At 41.6% G+C, this 23,535-nt stretch overlaps 1 protein-coding gene across 4 annotated transcripts in view; it reads left to right on the top strand.

Moving 5' to 3' along the window:
• The window catches only part of MYO1B (myosin IB), a 187,731-nt gene that overhangs the window by 37,450 nt on the left and 126,746 nt on the right, over positions 1–23,535 (top strand). For all 4 annotated transcript variants that reach the window (XM_029225226.1, XM_029225228.1, XM_029225227.1 and 1 more), the window contains exon 3: positions 14,090–14,205. In XM_029225226.1, coding sequence (XP_029081059.1) covers positions 14,090–14,205 — 116 coding nt within the window. The remainder of the gene's footprint in view (positions 1–14,089; positions 14,206–23,535) is intronic.

Here is a 23,535-nt window from a genome sequence, read left to right as displayed (position 1 = left end):
TTATTTGCCTTAACTCAGGGACAGGCAGGAAAGAGTTCCTTGGTCAGGGCTGGAGGTGGTCTTCGGGCTGTCTGTCTTTTCCTACTTAGAATTTTATATGAAACACTCAGAGGACAACTAGTATTGCTAGAAATAGCCCTTCTGAGCTGAAGATTCAGTAAGTTTTGTGACCCTTTAGAGGTTCTTTTAGAATAAACACTTAGTTATATTGTGGAAACACAGGAAAAAATAATTTGGTTACTGTTTGAAACAACCAATGAGATTATAAGTAAAATACGTAAATTTTTTATGCACCCAAGTCAGCCACAAAATTATATTTAAGGGTGCTGGCTGAGCACAATAAATGAGGTAAACATAAAAAAAAATACTAGTTAACATTTATATATTTATTTGAAGTGTCAAAACCACTTTTCATTTGTATACATGAAAATTCCTACCTTTTGGGGATAACATCATTCCTGAGAATTTAGTATAAATGGTGTATTAGTTTTCTCTTGCCGCAGAATAGATTGCCCCAAACTTAGTGACTTAAAATAACATACATGTATTATCTGACTCTTTCTGTGGGACAGGCATTCGGGCATGGCTTAGCTGGGTCCTCTCTTTGGGGTCTCACCAGGCTGTCATCAAGGTGTCAGCCAGGACTGCAGTCTTGTTCGGGGCTCGGCCCTTTTCCAAGCTCACGGGGCTGTTGGCAGAGAGTAGGGCTGGAGTTCGTATGCCCAGCTTAGTGTTATTCCTACCCAGATGTTCTCTAAATTTTTTTCTTTTTAAAATTTCCTTCAAACAGCCTTAAAAAAGTTACACAAGTAACAAATGCTTTTGGGAAAAAAAAATGAGATAGCACAGGGATACATAACATAAAAATGTAATTTTCTTATCTCAGCCTTAAAAAAATTACACAAGTAACAAATGCTTTGGGGAAAAAAACATAACATAAAAATGTAATTTCCTTATCTCAGTACCCCAGTCCCATTTCCAGAAGTAATGGTAGTTGGGTGGGTCATCTTCCAGATTATGTAAGTTTGATTAAAAATTAAATTTGTTTTGGTTTTAGAGTTGGAAGTAGAAGGTTCTCCTTCATCTAGGTGGATGGGCCTTTACCCAGAGAACCCAGGCCCAGCAAATTTGAGTGAAACAAGAACCTTCTTTAATGCCACCTCCCCTCCCACCATGACCAAGTGGGGGAAGGAAGGTGAACTCCTGAGCTGGTGAAATGAAATGCCTAGACGTGACTGTGTCTGAGGGGTTCACCAAATGCAGACTCAGCCTGCGCGGCTCGTTGAAAAGGTAGACAGTTAAGGAAACATGGAGAACAAATTGTGTGTGTTTTCAAGAGTGTAGCTTTGGTTTTTGGAATGGAGTCACAGCATTAGGGGGCTAGATAGAGCTGGGGAACAACAGCAGGTCATGAGGCTGTTGTGTCTAGTTTCGGAGCACAGTCTGTCTCTTGGACAGTTTTGTAATACTTTTCAAAACAATCATTTTTGGTAAAAGCTTGCCAGTTTCAACCTGTCCAAGCTCCCTTAAAACCTTTGGTGATTGGAAAAATTCTTCCTCTTAGAACTTGCAAAATGGCATGAGTTTATCTGTTATCTGCCAAGCTTAGGGAGTTCATGCAGGCACTATATAGTACTTGATATATTTGAATAATATTTATAATATATTAATTTAAATGTTCTGATTGAAGCCGTACTTGAAGTTCGATTTGGAGGAAATTAAGGCCCAACTTCAGGTCTGCAGAAGTGTCATCTTTTGGTGGCAGTGTGGTAGGTACTAGGAAGCAAGGACCTGAGCTCCAGTCCTGGCTCTGTTACTTACCATCTGTGAGACCTGGAACAAGTACTTTAACTCCTAGGAGAGTGTTTTCTTATTGGTAAAATGATAAACAATGACAGTTAACACGTATTAAGTCCTTATTGGTACAATATGCTATTTTAAGCACTTTACATGTACTTGTTTATTTAAGTTTTACTAGAGTCCTATGCACTGAAGGTTTTCAAATTATCTTCATTTTACATATGAGGAAACTGAGGCTCAGAAAGGCTAAGTGACCTTTCCAAGGTCACACAGCGAGTAGGTGATGGAGCTGGGATTCATATCCAGGAAGTCTGGCTCTGCTGAGTTTACGCAGTTACCATGTGCATCAGTGATACCACTAATAGGGAAGCATTCTCAGCCTGCAAAGTGCTGTTCAACATAACTGAGTATGATATTGAGTGTATAGGTTTTGGAGCAAGGCAGCCTCAACAACCCAGACAAATAATTGAAGAGATAATCCGCATTCCTGCCACGTGTTGAGTTAGCATTCAACACTGCAGTGACGTGAACTAGTGTGACAGGGAACAAGTGCATTCAGTTCTAAAGTCGTAGGTGCTCTCTAGTCAAAGAAAAGTGATAGCAACCGTTAGGATGGTGTGTTCCTCTCTGGAAGGTGGGAGACGATCTTGGGAGGAGATGGGTTTTCGTCCTGTTCACTGGATGGCAGGTGATTGATAGCTGCACAAGGTCCTTTACCATTAAGAGCACATCGTAGAGGGACTTCCTCCCTGGTGGTCCAGTGGTTAAGACTCCGTGCTTCCACTGCAGGGGGCACAGGTTAGATCCGTGGTCGGGGAACTAAAAGCCTGCATGCCGCAGGGCACAGCCAGAAAAAAAAAAAAAAAGAGCACAGAGTAGAGGAGGAAGAAGCAATTCACCACAAGAGCCATGTGGCTAATTCATGCGGCTGATTCACCCCTCCCCTCTACACACACATCTCTTTCTGCTCTTAGATTTATAGTACAGATAAGCATTAATGATAATCCTAATTTCTAAAGAGAGGCTGTTTTGTGCATCCAACTCTGTTGTGGCATATTGAGCAAGGCATGGGCCTTTGGCAGACAGACCAAGGTTGTGTCTTGGTCACTCACAACCACTGTGACCATTGAAGTAATTGAGGGTCAGTTCTCTCATCTGTAAAATAGGTATCCTGATGCTTATCTTGTTGAGTTGTTTTGGAGATTAAGGGGCATTTTATTTTATTTATTGATTTATTGATTGATTGATTGCGGTACGCGGGCCTCTCACTGTCGTGGCCTCTCCCGTTGCGGAGCACAGGCTCCGGATGCACAGGCTCAGCGGCCATGGCTCACGGGCCTAGCCGCTCCGCGGCACGTGGGATCCTCCCGGACCGGGGCACGAACCCGTGTTCCCTGCATCGGCAGGCGGACTCTCAACCACTGCGCCACCAGGGAAGCCCCTAAGGGGCATTTTAGCCCGGTGCTTGACATATAGTTGGAATGGAGTACCTGACCACATGACCATCTGAAAAACTTGGAAACCCAGCATGACTTTTCTTCAAGATTTCAGACCCTGAGCTTTTCTTATAATTAGAATTTTCTCTCTTTCCCCTTCCCTGACTCTCTCGTTGCCTCTCCCCTCCCTCCCTTTTTCCCTACCCCCTCCTACTTTGGTATTCATTACACAGATTTCACTTTTGTTGGATTACTACTTTCAATTAGCCACATAATATTATTTTCAAGACTTGTAGCTGGTAGCATACCTGTAACACAGGACCGCTCTGTACCTTTAGTTAAGAGACTCTTATTAGGTCTAGAGAATGATACATATTTGGAAAATACTTGTTCCTTACAGAGCAACGAAGATAAGGTAGTATTGTGTTATCCTGCTCTGAAATAAAGGCTGCCCGACGTGATATTTTTAGCCGGTATTTCGGCGTGGCATAGAACTCATATCTAGTTCTTTAATTCATAGTCTGAAATGACTGCAGCACAGGAACAAAGGATTATAATATGATGGTAGTTAAGGCATGTCTCAGACTACACTGACAGGGACCATGCCTGACCAGCTTGCCTGATCTAAGGCCAGTGATTTAGCACAGCATAGATAAAAAGATGAATAGGGCTTGAATCTCTCCTCAAACTTTGAGTTGAGAAATACTGAAAAAAATAAAATACCAACAGAAGCAGACGCCAGGAGTCATGATGTGGTGAGGCCACGATGGGCCGTGTGTAGGCAGAGACTGTGAATAAGAGTCTTTGCAACAGGCCAGCTTTGGAGTAGAAAGTGAGAAGACCAGTCAGTAGCAGGCCCAGAGGAAGCAGAAATGTGAGTAGGGAATGAGCACATTGATAGTGGGACTGGAAAGGAAGTCTTCACAAACTTGTGTTGCTTTGTTCCATAATGTGGCCTCACAGCCATCCATACTCACTTTTGGGTCCCAGCTTTTCTTGTAGCTCGGTAATGGGTTCCTCGGGGGGTTCCTGGGTATGTGATTATCACAGTAAAACCTTCAGTACTTGATGTAACTTGAGGTCATCTCTGTGCCCAGCAGCTGACAGAGCCTGACAAATCATACTTCTCTATTCTTGCATCACAGACCTTGGTGTAGAGCTTTGGCGTGAAACTGCCCCTGCTACTACTTGTGAGACCTTGAGCAAGTCTTTAAAACCTTCTAATGCCTTTAGTTTCTTCCTCTGTGAAAATTAGGTTGTCATTATTGGTTATATGTATCACAGATCTGTTCTTAGATGGGGGTGTGAGGTGTATGTCTGAATTCCACTGTTTTAGATTTAAGACCCAGATAGAAGCCTAAATCAGTTATTGACCTTATGTTTGTAATTTTTCACTTAGGCAGTTTTTCACAATTTTGAACTGTGTCTGAAAAACCAACCAGAGCGTATGGTAGACCAAACTGTGTCTTTAAAAAAAAACAATTAAGACAAAAGCCCTCTTCAGGGAAATTTGGGAAATCTTACAGATGGCTAAATTAAAAATGCTGTGACACATAATGTCTTGATGTCTTGTGATCAGATTCCCAGGATCCGAGACCCAAGAAGAGGGTGAATTCCTCTGTGTGAAGTGAATAGCATGTTGTCATTTCTGAAGATTCCACCAGCTTGCCTTGTATAGCCGTTTTCTCAGTATCCCAGGCTTTTCCTGCTAGCTTCATTAAGACCATACGTACGTACCTCATGTGCCCCTCTGATAACTCATCCATTCCCTGTATACAGAGAGCATTTGGTAAGACTTCAGCATCATAGGACTCCTCCATGAATTTAGCTGAGATACTAACGTGTATTGTAGGCTTTTGAGTCCTGATTTGGCTATTTACTGTGGCCAAAAATTCGAGTAGAGCCAAACTCACAGTGGGTAACATTTATGAGATGCTTGCTATATGTGTCAGGTGGTTCGTGCTTTAACGCACAATCTCATTTAATCCTCAGATTAGACAGGAGGAACCAGTATCGTCCTCCTTGTCCAGCTGATGAAACTGGGATTTGGAGAGGTTCAGTAATGTGCCCAGGTTCACACAAAACTGAAAAACTTTGCTAGATAACTTGGAGCTAAGGTTTACACACTACTTCAAATACATTTGAAGCCTTGTCATACTGTATGACATAGAATCTGAGCAAAGAGCTCAAAAACACTTAAGTCAGGGTGACTTGGGTTCAAGTTCAGTCAGTTTCATCATCTAACCCCCCTTACCCCACACACTGACTTTTACTTCAAAACTGCCCTCAGACTGAAGCTCAGACTGCTCACTCTGACATTTGAGGCTGTCTGAAATTTGATTCCAGTCTTACTTTCTAAGCTATTACTCACAGGAGGTCTTTGCTTGAGGCAAGCTGTTTCATCCCCTGTGTCTGAAATGTGGTTGGGTGGGCCTTTAGGCTGCTATCCATGTTTTAATCCATGTTATAGCCTGTGTAGAATTTCCTTTTTTTTTAAGGCTGAATAATATTCCATTTTATCTGTACACCATACTTTGTTTACCCATTCATCCGTCAGTGGGCGCTTGGGTTACTTCTACCTTTTGGCAGTTGTGAACAATGCTACAGTTGAACCTGGGTGTACAGATATCTGCTTTGAGTCTCTAGCAATTCATACTTAAAAAAAATACATTTTGAAGAATACAACTATCCTAGCGAAAAATTTTTAAAAAGGGCAGGGTTCAACTATGACCTAAAAACCAGAATCTCATATGCTGCTCTTTGGTGGAATGTTACTTTATCCAAATCTTGCCCATCCTTTTAGACCTACCCAAATCCTGTGACTTCTCCGGAGCATTCTTGGACCTCTGCAGTTGACAGTGACCTTTCCTTCGTTTAAACCCAAAGCAGTCCTTTAGGCAGTAAGAAAAGAAAGACTAATGCACTCATTTAGCTAGGAATCACTTAAATCCTGTTGCATCTGTTTTTGTGCCTACGGCGGTTAACCCTTACATTTTATGTTTTATGATATAAAAGTCTCACCTCCTAAGCTCTATTATAATCTCCCAGGGGCACAGGCCACAGGAGTGTCCTGTATTTTCACCATGCCTAAGATGATGTTTTGCTTAAAGAAGGCTCTTGATAAATTTGTTGCTTCCTTGTTAAAATGGTTGTAGCCTAAATTCAGTCAAGGAAATCAATGCGGTTGTGCAGCCACGTGAAGGGTTATTTTTATCTGAGTCCTGATCCATCCTGGATTTGAACTATTATTACTTTAGAGGTGAAAGAAACATGGCTTGGAGACTGGGACTTGGAGAACTCCAACACATTCTTGAATATTTTTTGATGACATTTTAGACTAAATACTTAGCATTAAGTGAGGTATTTAAATAAACATTACCTGTTGCATTGCCGCCTTCCTGATTCATTTCTCTGAAGTTAAAGGGTGATTGTGACACAACGTCTTGCATTTCTTCAAGAGGTAGACACAACTTGATGTGCTGGGATAAACATTGAAAAAAAAATTCTTTTCTGTTGAGATAAAAAAATTTCCCTGTAACTAGAAGATCTTTTCTCCCCCTTTCTTTTTTGTTTATTCCTGGTGGTGTAAGGATTTCAGCATTCTGCAGATAGTCAAAAGGGAGGCTTCTGCCCAGCAGAGTAGCTCTCTGTTATACAAAGGCGAAGACGCCCGGGTAAGGCGTTGTACAACACAAGTTGCTGTGATGAGGTGTTCTTGGCCACTTTTTGCCAAAGCTTTCCAGGCCTGACAGCATGGCTTGTGTGCTCTAATGAAAAGAGAACAGATTCTTGGCTCCTGGTCCTGATTCCACTTTTGTTAGATAATGTGGTCATACCACTTAACTTCTTTGTGCTCCATTGTTATGGACATTGAAATGGAGACTTCATTTCTACCTCATGGGGATTTAGGAAGAGTTTAGTAAAAAGGTGCTTCAGTGTATATTATGTATCAGAACTTTAATAACTCTGGGGGGATGAGTTTTTAAGAAACTGCAGTGACGATTTGTAAACAAGTCGCCAAAAGTCATTCTGAGGAAAATAAGAAGCTGGTAGATAGGCAGATGGGATGCCTAGTTAGAGTCTCAACAGAGCAGGGGCTTTACAAATATTTTGGAAGAATTTGATATTTGGAGAGAAGCCTCCAAGTACTCATCATGGTGAAAAGAAGTCATTATAGGATTTCCTTATGTGTATTTTATGGTTTAGTTATAATTTTATTTTCAATTTCGTTGAAATATAAACTTTCAGGGTTAGGGCTTCTTAAGATCTTAATGTTGCCCTGGGAAGAACTATGATATGAAAGATGTGAAAATCTTGTGACTTTTCTGTTGTGTACTAACGTTTCCTTTACCTGGCATTGTGGAGGAATGTGTGTACAGTACTGCATTATGCAGATGCACAAAATATTAAAACTGTGCTTCACTATTTAAGTTGAAACAAGTGTTTTTGGTTGGATATCTTTCCAAAATGTATTTATTGCATACGTCCTTGTCGTCGAAAACAGAATACTGTCTGTCTCATTTTGGCCCTTGATTGTTAGGCCGTGTTCTGACTCAGTGCTGTAATAAGGCACTCAGGGCCCACTGAGCCGAGCTGTTGGTTCTTATTCTGAACAACTCTTCATTTTTATACTTTTAGAATTATTTTGATCACTTCTTACTCCTTTCTTTCCTTCTCTGTCTCTCTTTTTTATCCTTTTTCTGTCTCTTTTTCCATTAGTGGCCGTTGTTTCTTTGCTTAGGGCGGGAGCTTTTAACCTGGTATATCAACTGTGTGCAAACTCTTATGTGCATATATTATATGTGTGTTTTTTGGGGGGAGAAGGTTCATAGCTTTCATTGGCCTCTCAAAGCCATCAACAGCTAGAAAAAGATTAAGAAGTGCTCTGTGGCAGTATGTTTTAAACTGCAAGCTTCCGCCATTAAGTGATGAAGACCATTTAGTGGGTTAGGACCAGCAGTTTTAAAACATTTTGTAATGAATAGAATTGAACAAAGGATATCAGTACATTGCACATGATAAGGATATTTATGATTTTGTGAAACTTATTTCATACATATGTAGGCGCATATGTGTATGTAAATATACACTCAAACACACATACTTGGTTGTGATGCAAATTTTCTTTTTTACAGTGAGTCATAGTCAAACATTTGAAACATACTGCCATGAGAAGGCCCCAACTTACAGATGTTGCCGCTGTTTCTCTGTAGTGTGCTGAGATGCCGTATGCCAAGTTTATTATAAATGTGGCTGAAATGAAAGGGTAGCCAGAAGAATTTTCTTTTGTTCTTGAAATGTTGACAGAATTAATTACATAGGACAATTTAAAGGGGAAGGTAAAATAGAAGATAGACCAACAGCGACACTAGCATGGTTGCTGCATTTGAAAGTAAAACCTGGTCCTGTGAGCCCTGAGGGTGAAGGCTACAAGCAGTGGTTTTGTGTGTGTGTGTGTGTGTGTTACGCAGGCCTCTCACTGTTGTGGCCTATGCGGCCATGGCTCACGGGCCCAGCCACTCCGCGGCACGCGGGATCCTCCCGGACCGGGGCACGAACCCGCGTCCTCTGCATCGGCAGGCGGGCTCTCAACCACTGCGCCACCAGCGAAGCCCCCAAGCAGTGGTTTTTAACTCTGGTTACACGTTTCTTTTTCCGGGGAGACTGTACGAGATGCAGATGCCTGGCCCTTCTCCCGACTATTGAAATAGAATCTCTGAGGATGGGGTTCTGGAAGAACTTTCTTATGGAATGAAATGCGTGATCCTTGGGTTATATATCTGTCAGGGACCTTTCCTCTGGCTTCTGGATTGTGGTCTGGAGAGTGGCGGTTGCTGGATGACCATCCTCCAGAAAAGACTTCCGTTTTCACTGTAATCACAGTAGGAGCACTCGAGTATTATTTGGTTATTCACAAGGCATCTGTTCTGGAATTCTAGAGATATCTGAAATACGAAGACAGGGATTGTTTTGACTTAGGAGTGTTTGTACATTCTTGGTTTAATGTCTGCCCTTGAGAAGTGAAAGATAAACTTGTTAATTGAATATGCCATTTGTAGAAAGGTAGAGCCTTTCCTTTCCCTCTTCCCTTTTCCTTTTCTCTTCTTCTTGTCTTGTCCCCTCCCCTCCCCTCCCTTCCCCTCCCCTCCCCTCCCCTCCCCTCCCCTTCCCATTCCCCTCCTAGATGTCAGAGGCTGGTTCCGCAGGGTGGTGAGAGTGGAGGTGGTCTTCTGTTGTCAGGGTGGTGTGCACGCTTCAGGACTTGGGGTGCTGGGGGCCCGGAGCACGGAGGTTGTGAACTAGGTTGGCTGCGATGGCTAGGAGGTTGTTTCCACTGAGGAAATAAGTACATTGATTGAGCTCATCCATCCATCCATCCATTGAGGGTCATGAGAGCCAGACTTGTCTCAGTTGGAGAAGGTAGATAGAACCTAATTGCTAAGTAGTTTTTGCCGTTATGAGAAAGGAGTCCTTTTTGGTGTAGTCAGCCTAATAGAAGAGCAGGCTCCGGATTCCAGTAGGAGTTGCTCTGTGAGCCATTTGGGACATAGGGACCAGGTGGAATGTGAGCGCAGCCCAGAAGTGGTCTGGTGGGAATGAGCTAAGCTGCTGGAGGCCTTTTGTGGGCTCTCTCACTGTCACCATCCGAGTCCGCAGTAGCTCGTTGGTGCTGGACCCAGTACATACCTACCTCTTATTTCCAGTCGAGTGAGTGAGTGGAATTCTAGAGGACAAGAGGCAGATCCTCTTTGCTGCTCCCTTTTGTAAAAGTTTACAGTGCTTTTCTTTGTTTTGTTTTTTGGGTTTTTTTCTCCTTGGCATATTCAGAATAAAAAGGACACGTAATGCCCAGCTGTCATATGCACATACTTAAGTTTAAGAAACTGTGTCTTACCTCCAACTTCTTTATTCCAGTTGTTACTTAATGATTTAGTTTAGGATCTTTTTTAGAGCATGATGCAATAAGAAAATACTGACTTTAAATTGTATACAGTTTCTTGTTAAAAAAATAATGAAGTACGGTCAGCCCTTGGTCTGTGGGTTCCTCACCCACAGATCCAATCAACCACAAATCAAAAATATTCATGGGAAATATTCCAGAGAGTTCCAAAAAGCAAAACTTGAATTTGCCATGAGCCAACAATTATTTACATAGCATTTACATTGTATAAGGTATTATAAGTAGTCTAGAGATGATTTAAAGTACACGGGAGGGAGGATGTGTGTAGATTACATGCAAATACTATGCTGTTTTATAGAAGGCATCCTTGTTTGAGCATCCTTGGACTTTGGTCAGTCTCTGCAGGTGGTCTTGGAACCAGTCCCCCAGGGATACTGAGGGACAGATGTATATCATTTATAAGCCCAAATGTTAATTGATGTAAAAATGAACTGTCTGGTCACTATTGTTCTGCTCCCTGGAAAGGAGGTTTAATTTGTTATTGCAGTTACTTGAATGTAGAGTAGATATCTGCCTAAAACTGGAATAGGATTGTAAACTCCACCCAGCCTAGCAGCTGCTTCCAGGAGTATCTTTTTTTTTAAAGAAGATGTTGGGGTTAGGAGTTTATTAATTAATTAATTTATTTTTGCTGTGTTGGGTCTTCGTTTCTGTGCGAGGGCTTTCTCTAGTTGCGGCGAGCGGGGGCCACTTTTCATCGCGGTGCGCGGGCCTCTCACTATCGCGGCCTCTCTTGTTGCGGAGCACAGGCTCCAGACACGCAGGCTCAGTAGTTGTGGCTCACGGGCCTAGTTGCTCCGCGGCATGTGGGATCCTCCCAGACCAGGGCTCGAACCCGTGTCCCCTGCGTTGGCAGGCAGATTCTCAACCACTGTGCCACCAGGGAAGCCCCAGGAGTATCTTTTGTGTCTCAGAGAAAGGAGGCTTGTGACTATGAACATTTGAGTTATTCTGTTGGCAGATGTGGGACTATTTAAATCTTTGACTAATGCACATAGAACCTTCAAGGAAGAAACCCATAAACAGCAAGGGCATGTATCACACAGTACAGGACAAACCTACTAGAAGTTCAAGATTAGAGGATGCATATCTGAAACATATAAAGTGGAGTGGAGAGGGAGAGCACAGTTTCCTTTACTGTTTGCTTATTCAGATTGATAAAGCTTGTCCTGCTTGGTCCTTTTTCTTATTTGTTGAGCCGTGTTGGTGTACCGGTAAGGTAATTGTCGCTGTGTAACCCCCACCCCCAGTTAATTGTATAAAACAGCGACCATCTTTTTGCACACAGTTCTCTGGGATAGCAATATAGGCTGAGTTCAGCTTGGTATGACTTCTGCTGGTCTCACCTGGGATCGTGAATGTGGCTTTAGGCATTTGGTGGCCTAACAGGGACTGGATGGTTTAGAATGGCCTCACTCATGTGTCTGATGGTTGTCAGGCTGTGTAGTTCAGGCCCTTGTCTTTCTTTGTGACCTCTCCAACAGTCTAGCTCAAGTTCATTTGCATCATGGCTTCTAGTGTCAGTCATAAGGGTGGGGGAGGGGCAACATCCTAATGCACAAATGCTCAAGCCTCTGCTTGTATCTCATCTTATAATGTCCCTTTGGTCAAATCAGTCACATAGACAAGTCCAGATTGACGGGGTGGAGGATAAACTCTGTCTCTTGATAGAAGGAGTGGCAGAGTCACATTTCAGAGGTTTTGCATAAAGGTGTGGTAGGAATTGTTTCAGCCATCTTTGCAAACAGTCTACCACAGTCGGACAAGGAACCCGAGGCGGGAAGGATATAGTTGAAGGGTTTGTTTGGTGGTTACACGTGGCATATATATTTTAGTAAAATATTAGGCACTGTATGGCAGTGTACTCGGTATTATATTTCAACAGAAGAATAGTTGTGTGAAAGTGGTTTGTACCATCCATGTTCTTAGTGATGAATGGATTCTGTGCATATTAGTCATTCAGTTAAATATTTATGGGACGTTATTCATGGGCCAGCCCTGTTCTAGGTGATAGGAAAACAGCTGGGGGGAAAAGCACACACAATTCAGTATGTATAAGAGTCACAAGTAACAAAGAGAAATTTAAAACTTAGTAGTGTGGCTTTTGATTTTGGGTTTGAGGCAGCTGAGTTTGTTCTCCATGCAAGAATGCCACACAGGCAGATTTTCATCAAGAATTTAGCCACCCGTGAAATTTGGTTTTAAAGAGCAACTTGGTAACTGGTTTCTCTGCTAACAGCAAATATGTATTTTAATTATTGTATTCAAGAAACTACCTTAAAAAGGGAGATTCATGTACTTTTCTACTAAAGAAGGCTGATCTTTCAATCAACAGATATTAAAGGAATAAATCAATTATTGTATTCTCATATCTACCAATCTAAGTAATTCTAGTCTATTAGTTATAAGCTGTTCAGACAGTTATTCAGTCTCTAGCATCTCCCATCTACTTGCCCAGGTGGGTTGGACTGTGAAGAAACCTTTCTGGAAGTCTTATCTAAATGGAATAAGTTAAGACATTTGGACTCGTTGCTTGTCAGGCCAGATTAGTTGGGTCCTTAGTGCTAGGGTGTCAGAAATAGATAACCCTAATTGCATGGGAGCTGAGAGTTTTTCTTTACAGCAGCAGTCTTATGTACTCTTGCTAAGATTGTATTCTTATAGGATGAAAATAGGTATAAAAATGACCTGTTCAGTTTTCCAGGTTGGGGGAAAAAATCTTATAATTAAAATAATTGTGACCCATGTTTTGAAAAAAAAATCAGAACATTTCTGCTGTTCTCTTTTCTATTCTGTTTGATCTGACAATCTGCTTGAATCCAGTGGTGACAATACTGGAAAAACTTGTTGCTCTAAAAATGTCACCTTTTGTTGCATGGCCCTGGAAAGGCGGGGAAGTTGGAAGTGACTTTTTTCTTTCTTCTTTCCTTTCTTTTTTTCACCTTTTTATTAAAAAAGCTTTTTATCACTGACATATGTTTGTTAGCATCCCCCTTCCACCACCACCCCAGCCATCTTTATAATGTTGAAACTGAAAGGAAAAATGGAGCTAAGATGAGTTACAGTTAAGTGACTTTTGCTTGTGGCATTGCGCTAGTCTTTGTACAAAATGACCTAAACCAACACTGCTCTTGCTGCCGGGAATTTAAGATCGAAATGGAAAGGAAGATAACTAGTGTTCTGGTTTGCAGTGTGAGAGCGTTACTGTCTGTTAAAATAGGAGCATTAATCCCTCTGAGAGTACATTTAAATTCTACATTAAATTTAAATTCAACATGAAATGTACTGTCTTTCAGCAAGTACATTTAAATTCTGAGATTAAAGTCCACTAGGTATAACATGAAATGATTTTCTTTGAATACCCAAGGGATAACTGTGACTCTAATATTGAATTGTATGTGGTCGGAGCCCATTGTAGAGATGGACAGGCTGTGTAAGGACAGTGCCAAAGTCAAGGCCCCATTGGATAGGTATGGGTATGGGTAGGGAGGAGGGGAAGCCTGGGTTACTGTAGACTGAAATAGGAGGATAAAGATGAGAGAGGGAAACACCAGTTCTATTCGGAATCGGGGAAGGCATAGCTCTTGCTCACAATTAGCCGTGGTTGGTGACAAAATTTTTGGCAAGTATGACAGGGCTTTGGAGGACTCTTATCCAGGGTCATGAATTAATCTAGAGATTTATTTTGAAAGATATTTTCAATGTATAAATCTGTGTTCTCCATTTATCAGCAAAATGAATAAACATTATTGACCATCTGTCTTTAGAAATATTCTTGAAAAGTATAAAATGAGTGGTCAGGCCGTAGAACTAGTGCTTTGAAAAGGATGAAACCATGCAACATTAAGACTTAAGATGTTAAAATGGGTATATTTTATTCTTTCTTTTGCAGACATACATTGGAAGTGTGGTTATATCTGTTAACCCATACCGGTCATTGCCCATTTATTCACCAGAGAAAGTGGAAGATTACAGGAACAGAAATTTTTATGAACTGAGCCCACACATGTAAGTATGGTATTAAAGCATTAAGTTTCTCTTTCACTCCAGAGCCGTCTAGTTGACAGATGTGTCCAGCTGTTTCCTTTGAGTCTCAGGAAAATGTTTTAGTCATTTTTAAAAATTAGATGAAGGAATGTGGAAGTGAATTGTTATGCCTTATTTTAAACTAAAAAAAAAAAAAAGGCAGAATATTTCATTTGGCCTCAGGCTCTTTAAGTTCTGAAATATTTGGGTTCAGTATGTAAAGTATCTTCTGTTAAAAATTCTGTGTAAGTAACAGCTGCTGCTAATTTTTTTTCAAATAAAACAGGAATATGGTCATTGTTTGTTATTATAAAGAGCCCAAGCGGCATTTTCAGGCTCTTGTTGGGTCAAGAAAGACCCCAAGTGTTGGGTTGTGTAATAGTTTCTGAGGAAAAGGAATAAGTAATCCCTTCAGTTTATAATATTCATGGACATTGTTCACCAGATGTGTACATTAAGCCAATGATTTCACCCTCCCTGAAGTTAGTCACTTGTTTGATTTTTCTGAGGTCTCTTGTTATTGTAAATAATTCCTGTAAATAATAACCTACAATAATTACACAGTACTGAGGTTGAGAAACCCTGAACTAAAGTGAAAGAATCTGCAGAGTTTTAGTTGTGTCCTAGCAGAAAAGAATTTTCTCTGTATGATTGAAGATGGGCTCTATTATTTTTGCTAGAAAATAAATCTAATAATTAAAGAATATACATACCACTGTCCAGATGTTTATTTTAGTTTCTTTTGATAGTGGAGCATACAGTGACATTTTTGGACTGTTTGGAACTAAAGATTTAAATAATTTGTGAAAATCGTTATTAAAAACGAAACACAGTATTTTACCAATCAAGCGGATTCTGATTATTCAGTTTTCTCCTAGAAGTAGGTTTTGCAAGTGAACTTGTTTCATTTTGCCTTAACAAAAATAAAATCTATTGGGATTGACATATATACACTAATATGTATAAAATGGATAACTAATAAGAACCTGCTGTATAAAATTCTAAAATTCAAAAAAAAATCTGAAATTTGTTTGATAAAGTTATCCCTATAGTTAAAGTCCCTGCAATGAAATACCTTATTTGATGCCTTAATATTTATTTTAAATTCTAGGCCTTGAAGCCATGCCTCTCAAATGCTTAGATCAGCTATGTCAGAGTCCCCCAGGAGCTCAGGAAAAACCTAGTTTCCTAGGCCTTACCTCTAACAAGCCAGGAATCTACATTTTTCACAAGCATTCCAGGTGATTCATATGTATGTGCAAGTTTGAGAACATGTTGTCTCAGAGATATATTTACAAATGTTTTCCCTTCCTTAACTGCTTACCGCAAATTATGATCTTTTACAATAATAGCATGATAACAGTAAGAGTAATGGCTTGTATTTATTGAATACTTACTATGTGCAGGTACTTCTCTACATACTTTCCATGTATTATAACTCACGTCATTCTCAAAATAATCCTGTGAGGAAGGTACCATTACAAATGGGGAAGTTGTCTCAGAGAAATAAGTCATTTATCAAAGCTCGTGGGTCGGGAGCAGAGGTGTGAAAACAGTCATCTGCTGTGCCTCTCAGCTGGAAATGGGTTCCACCGTTTTCTTCTTATGGCCTCTTACTGTGCAGTTGTATTCTTTTACCTTTGGGTTGCCTGTGTTCCTGCATCCTGGACCCTCCAGGATAACTTAGCTGTGCCTCAGTTTGCTTCCAGAGACCACGTGCCATTCTTCCATTTTCAGCTTAAATCTCCACTTTGGGGTTGTTTAGATATATAATAGATGTCCATTCTAGAACATAGAAATTCATGCTGTGGAATATCCACTTTTATTCCTGTTCCTGAAAGATTCCTATAAGAGGCTGCATAGCACTCCTACCCAAGTTCACCCCTTACCCCCCAAGGGAAAAACACCACACCAGCAATAAAATAAATTCCCAGTGTGCTTAAGATAAAGACAGAATCTTTTTACCATGATCTATAAAACATTGTGCATGGGGTGAAAGGTACAGTCTCATCTAATAAATCTGAATTCCCTAGATTCGTATCACAGCTCCCTCCCCACCTCACTTTGTTCTTTCAGTCCTCAGCACACTCCTTCCCACCACGTCATCTTTGCACATTCTGTGCCTTCTGCCTGGAATGCTTTTCCCTCCCTTTTCCCCAAGGCAACTCCTGTTCTTCCTTTAGATCTTAGATTGCATTAGACCTCAAGGAAGAAATGTCCATCCCTCACCCCCTCCTTGCCAAGGTCAGATCTATTGCTCTTGTCACAGTTACAGTTAAACATTTCTTCATGGGATTATTTGATTCATGTCAGCTTCACCTGCCATGCCAGCTTTTGCTCACCATAATATTCTTAGCACCTGAAAGTAAGTGTTCAAAATATATTGAACAGGACTTGGTTTGAGTCCCAGATTTTCCAGTTACAAACCATGTCATCTTGAGCAAATTACTTGAAAAAACTTCAACTCATAGATTAAGTAATTTGTTGTGTACAATGGGAAAATAATTATTAACTCATAGGATTTTTGTGAGGGATAACTATCTAGTAGATATTTAGAAAATATAATTATCTGATATAAGTAAAGTGCTTAGCAGGGAATCTGTCGTTATGGACAGCTGTTGCTATTAACAGTGATAAATATAATAATTAATAATGAGATATGTGGGACACATTTCCGACATTTTAACAGGCTCTTCCTTACCACTTTGTCCTCCACGGTGGGACATTTCCACTTCCTTTAATGCATTTTCCTGCATTATTCTTTGTGAGTGTCCATCTTTGACAGCATCTGAAACAGGGTCAGTGCTAGCTAGGTTCCCTACTAAAACCCAACCTGACCTTCTCTCATAGGATCTTTGTGATATAATAGGATAAGATGACTTCAAGCTTTTGATGCATTCTAATCATAACTCTTCAAGAATTTGGTTCCAATTTGAATAAAAAAGAACTTTAAAGCAACTGACAAAGGATTAATCTCCAAAATTTACAAGCAGCTCATGCAGCTCAATAACAAAAAAACAAACAACCCAATCCAAAAATGGGCAGAAGACCTAAATAGACATTTCTCCAAAGAAGATATACAGACTGCCAACAAACACATGAAAGGATCTCAGCATCACTAATCATTAGAGAAATGCAAATCAAAACTACAGTGAGGGCTTCCCTGGTGGCGCAGTGGTTGAGAGTCCGCCTGCCGATGCAGGGGACACTGGTTCGTGCCCCGGTCCGGGAAGATCCCACATGCCGTGGAGCGGCTGGGCCCATGAGCCATGGCCGCTGAGCCTGTGCGTCCGGAGCCTGTGCTCCGCGACGGGAGAGGCCACAACAGTGAGAGGCCCGCGTATCGCAAAAAAACAAAACAAAACAAAAAACAAAAAAAAACTACAATGAGATATCATCTCACACCGGTCAGAATGGCCATCATCAAAATATCTACAAACAATAAATGCTGGAGAGGGTGTGGAGAAAAGGGAACACGCTTGCACTGCTGGTGGGAATGTAAATTGATATAGCCACTATGGAGAATAGTATGGAGGTTCCTTAAAAAACTACAAAAAGAACTACCATATGACCCAGCAATCCCACTACTGGGCATATACGCTGAGAAAACCATAATTCAAAAAGAGTCATGTACCAAAATGTTCATTGCAGCTCTATTTACAATAGCCCGGGGATGGAAACAACCTAAGTGTCCATCATCAGATGAATGGATAAAGAAGATGTGGCACATATGTACAATGGAATATTACTCAGCCATAAAAAGAAACGAAATTGAGTTATTTGTAGTGAGGTGGATGGACCTAGAGTCTGTCATACAGAGTGAAGTAAGTCGGGAAGAGAAAAATAGATACCATATGCTAACCATATGTATGGAATCTAAGAAAAAAAAAAAAAGGTCATGAAGAACCTAGGGGTAAGACGGGAATAAAGACACAGACCTACTAGAGAATGGACTTGAGGATATGGGGAGGGGGAAGGGTAAGTTGTGACAAAGAGAGTGGCATGGACATATGTTTACTACCAAACGTAAAATAGATAGCTAGTGGGAAGCAGCCGCATAGCACAGGGAGATCAGCTCGGTGCTTTGTGACCACCTGGAGGGGTGGAATAGGGAGGGTGGGAGGGAGGGAGATGCAAGAGGGAAGAGATATGGGAACATATGTATATGTATAACTGATTCACTTTGTTATGAAGCAGAAACTAACACACCATTGTAAAGCAATTATACTCCAATAAAGATGTTTAAAAAAAAAGAACTTAAGCAGCTGCTCAAACCAAGTACCTTGAAAATTGCTGATTAATTAGCCCCAGATTACATTTGGAATTTCTTTGACCTGTTGTTCACTGTTAGTCTGCAAAACCATCCAGATATTTCCCTCATGACTCATGTGTTTTTGAAGGTGTCCAGAAATTATCTTTCTTTAGATTTCAGACAATTGAAAAATATTTACATTCTACTTAAGTACGTGACTCAGACAGCAGAAATGTATAAATGAATAAAATGAAGATAAACAGTGGCTTCTTATCTATGGTCCTTTTCAAAAATGGTTTTCTGTTGTCATACCTCTTCTATTCCCTTCTCTGGATTCCTGTCCCCTGTATGTTTGGAGCTACACCTTGAGCGTGATAACGTTGGGTGGCTTGCCCAGAGAAATGAGGGCCCTGCTGGGCAGCATAGATGATACTGTTTACCTTTCTAATTGTGTAAGCTGTGTCTTTCCAGCGTGATTTTTAAATATTTTGCACATAAGGAATTTTTCTTAAATACCCCAGGGAGGGCTTAGTACAGTACATTTCAGACCTCTCAGTAACTGCGTTCATGGAGAACTGCCTAACGTCAGGGATGGGAAAGAATGATAGGGGAGAGAGATAAGGGAGATAACTGAACTATTTACTCTCCCTCCACTCAGAATAGCACGGTGACAAACACCTTCTGATATTTTAGTTACCAAATCCACTGGCCTTCCCTTGGGTGATTGCCTTTTCATCTTGCAGCACTAGATAGAGTGTATCACCCTCAGATGGATCTTCCTAAAACCACATCATGCTATTCCCGGAAACCTTCCTGGGCTCCCCATTACTATTTGAGTGAACTCCAGGTTCACTTGGCTTACTGTTCAGGCCCTTGGCAGTCCAGCCTTCGTCCTCCTCTCCAGCCCAAACACCACTTCATGCCTTCGTGGAACCTCCTTTTGAGTCGCAGCTTTCCATGTCTTTTCCTTTCTGCCTCTCCCACCTCATACCCCAGCTCTACTCTTAACATCCCGCCTGTCTCCTAGGTTCTGTCTTAAAGGCTTGATCAGCTCCAGACTAACCCACCAGTGACTCTTCCTGCCTCTGAGTTCTCAGAACCACTCATGCGATCTGGCACACCACCTTTCTTACTGTGGTTAATTGTGTTTCCATGTCATCTTCTTTAATGAGATAGAAGCTTCTATAGACTAGGAACTTTATCCTGTGCATCTCTGTGGTGCTTTCAGTGCTTTTCTCTTCAGAGCTCAATAACAAGAGAACAAAAGAGGTTTTAAATAATATTTCATTACATTTTACTTGTACTCTCTCATCTCTGACAATTCAAGGAAATCAGAGTATTCTTGGCATGCTATTTGCCGCATTTATTCAAAACTTCATGCAGTGTAATGAGAATTTTTTTTTCATTTTTATAAAAAAGTAGACTAGGGCTTCCCTGGTGGCGCAGTGGTTGAGAGTTCGCCTGCCGATGCAGGGGACACGGGTTCGTGCCCCAGTCTGGAAGATCCCACATGCCGCGGAGCAGCTGGGCCCGTGAGCCATGGCCGCTGAGCCTGCGCGTCCGGAGCCTGTGCTCCACAATGGGAGAGGCCACAACAGTGAGAGGCCCGTATACCCCAAAAAAAAAAAAAAAAAAATGTAGACTAAAGTATTATAGTGCTCTTCAACACTGAGTGTTCAGGTTCGATTTATTCCTGATGCAGAGCACTTCCCATCTAATTATATGCAGTGTCTATTGAAGGGAACATGCTGCTAAAAGGAAAAGTGCCCCACCACCAATCCTTCCCGGTTGTCGCGACCCAGGAGTGAGCTGAAATGTGTCCTTCCCAGATTGAGACATGGTGTGGTGGCCATATTACGCAGGCATTACAAGCGCTATTTGAAGCAAGCTGTCTTTCCATTTCAGTAAATGAAAAGCCTTGCAACAAATTCTAAAAACTGAGAAAAATGTCTTAAGGCCTTGAAAAATTTCTGGCTACTCTCACCTAAAAATGGACAAGTGATTAATGGGAGGATTTGGAATATGTTCCTCTCAGTTGTCCAGGTGTGAGCCCCCTGTCTCTAGGGAACCTCTGACCCCTAATTTTATGACAGTTGATTTTGCAGGACCAGATACTAGTGCCCAGAGAATGACATTGCTAGAATGCTTGTGTGTTTTGAGTCCTTGTTAATCGTGTTATTTTACTCCATTCAGGGTGAACCAGATACATGTTATAAAAAACATTTCTGACTATATCTCAAAATGTGCCAGTGCTGTGGTTGGGTGTCCAGAGCTTAGGATAAGGGTTTAGGGGAGAAGCCCCAGGTGTTGTCCCTTTTCTTGTTATCAGTATTTTCCTCTATAGCGGAGTTGAAATTCTCTGAGTAAAATTTTGTTTTGAGAACTTTTATGACAGCTAGATTCTGAACTCTCATAGAGGTTGCTTGTACAACTGGGTGTTAAAGTACTTTCTCAAGGAAAGTGAGAAGGAGTGTGTGTGTGTGTGTGTGTGTGTTTGTGTGTGTGTGTTTGTGTGTTGATGTGATGTCACTGAGACTTTTGTATTATTTCCCTCATTTCCTTTTTGGAATAGTGGAGCCTCCCATTCATTCAGTCCCTCCCAGAAAACCACTTGCAGAAAAGGGTTTTATGCTTTCCCATCTAGCATTCTTTTTACTTTTTGCTTTAGGAAAGTTACTCATTTACTGAGCAAATGTTTATCGAGAGCTTACCATATGCCAGACTCTCTTTTAGGCACTGACATACAGCAGTTGAACAAAGCAGATAACATTCCTGTCTTCGTGAGGGAGACAATCCTCAAACTTAAGTATACAGAAACCAAGATTGTTCAAACCATTGGTTGTGGGGGAAAAGGGTAGAGCAAAGGGAGGGAAGCTTTTGTGAAAAACAAAATGAATTTAAATAGTATTCTTATAAAGCACCTCTAAGCCATGTTGTCTCAGGTAGTTTAAGTCAGTAGCCCATAGGTTGTGATCTGGAAGGGTCTGCATCTGTGTACGTCTCTAATCCACATGAGTAACTTGTGCAGGGGGGCATCTGAGCTCTGTCTTACTCTTTAGTTGGGATACCTTAAGTTAACATCTCATGTGGAATGCCACCATCTCAAAAAGAGTTCAAATTGCCCCTTTCCCTTTCTGCACGACTGTCATGGGTCAGAATAAGCAGAAGGCAGCCACCGTATTTGCTGTCTTGGCAGATACTTGTTGGATTCTGGACAGATGTGGATGAGAAGACTTCTTGATGAGAGAGATTGATTCCTATTAGCAGTGCGATGCAATGTGGTAGTGAAGGGTAGGTGTTAAGTTGAAGCTTCCTGAGGCTGGGTCCATGCTGAGAGACACGTCTGGGCTTCGCACTGAATCAGATTTTACGAAGCTCCGTGAACTGAACTTCCTGCCTTTAACTCTCAAACTTTTATTCTCAGTCTGTTGCTTTATGGGAGTTATTTTCAAAACAGTGTCTTTCAGAATACATACTCTTGGCAGAAAGGGACCTCAGCTAATTTCTCTTTCAGATTATGAACTTTTAAAAATAAAGTTGGAAGGTTGGTTCTATACTACCATAATGTTTTTACCATGAAAATCATTGTGATAGAAGAATACATTTATTAATGAAAAGTGTTTTTGTATGTCTGAGAAGTCTCAGAATCCTAATTTCTAGATCCCTAATTAGAATTTTTATCACTTCTCAGAAAAATGCACGTCTCAGACTTGAAAGTTTATTTTGAAAAGGCAATTCATGAAGCCGAGCACACGTTCATACCAGCATACATGATTATTTCATTGGTGTATAATATTAAGGGGAAAAAATTGATTCTTGACAAAATAGGTTGCTTCCTGCCAGAATGTTACAGGACTTTCACAGGCCCTGAGAAATTCTGCAGCCTTCTGGAAGAGATCCATTTTATCCAAAGGAGTGGCACTGAAGCCTCAGCCCTGAAAAGCGTTAGCCTGACACTTCATCTGCACTTGGAACCCACGTGAGGAGTGCTGTCTAGAGGGGGTGTGTTCAGGGGAGGGGTGCCCCCTTTGTTGTTGAAATAAGACTCACCGCTGTGGTCTGGTGCTGGGACTTGTGTGGCAGTAGGACCGGATGGGTGGGTCGAAGGGAACTGTGTGGGAGTTTGTCTAAACAGGGCCCGGCAAATACTGGTCCTGATCCAGTCTGGGGAAATCAGCAAAGCCAGGAGTAATAGAAACAGAGTGCAGTAAGGCTCCCAAGGGGGCCCGTCCTTGGGAGACTGGGGAACCAAGAGTGGGCACTGGGGCTGTCATGGGACAGAAATCCATGCAAGGGAAGCAGGCCCTGGAGGACCAGCCCCAGGAAGGGGGCTTGCTGCTGTCCCCACTGTCTAGGTGTACTTTCCACCCGCTGCAGCCTGTCTCAGGGATCCAAACCCTCGAGCAGAAGTGACTGTTCATTCGTTTGATCAACGTTATTAATCATCTACAGTATGTGTGAGGTGTTGGGGATACAAAAATTATCCATCCCTAAGGATTCACAGCCAAGTGTGGGAAACAGACCAGTGAGCAGATAACTGGGGGAGAGAGAGAACTGCCGTGAAAAAGGTGGGAGATCAGAGTGCCCATATGTTCAGGCCTGCCCTGGACAGTCCGTCACTCCTGTTGTATCAGCATAATTATCAGTAGGGCCCCCTGTCCTCACAGGTGTCTGAGTGTGGTCCCCGTGGATCAGGTGCTGTGGGTGTGCCAGGGAGAGGGTGTTCAGCCCTGCCTGAGGAGCTGGGGGATGGGACAGTGGGAGTCTTGAAGGATGAATTTGCCACATAGATAAGGAATAGGGTTTAGGCCCAGGAGATAATTTTCCCAGCAGGGGGAATAGTGTTGATCCAGTGGTTCAGCAGTTGAGTGCCTGTCAAGTACCAGGCATGAGTGCAGGTACTGGGCAAATATCTTGGCCCTTTTGAGCTTACATCCTAGCAGGGGGAGAGACCATAAACCAGAGAAGGAAATAAACTAAATGGTGTTGGAGATGGTGACGAGTGCACAGAAGGACTGTGTGAGGGTGAGGGTTCCACGGTGTATCATTTGATATAGGGT

The sequence above is a fragment of the Monodon monoceros genome, unplaced genomic scaffold (genome assembly GCF_005190385.1).
Source record: "Monodon monoceros isolate NGI ecotype Baffin Bay Population unplaced genomic scaffold, NGI_Narwhal_1 Super_Scaffold_16, whole genome shotgun sequence".
Taxonomy (NCBI): Eukaryota; Metazoa; Chordata; class Mammalia; order Artiodactyla; family Monodontidae; genus Monodon; species Monodon monoceros.
This window is presented reverse-complemented; position numbering and strand designations above follow the sequence as displayed.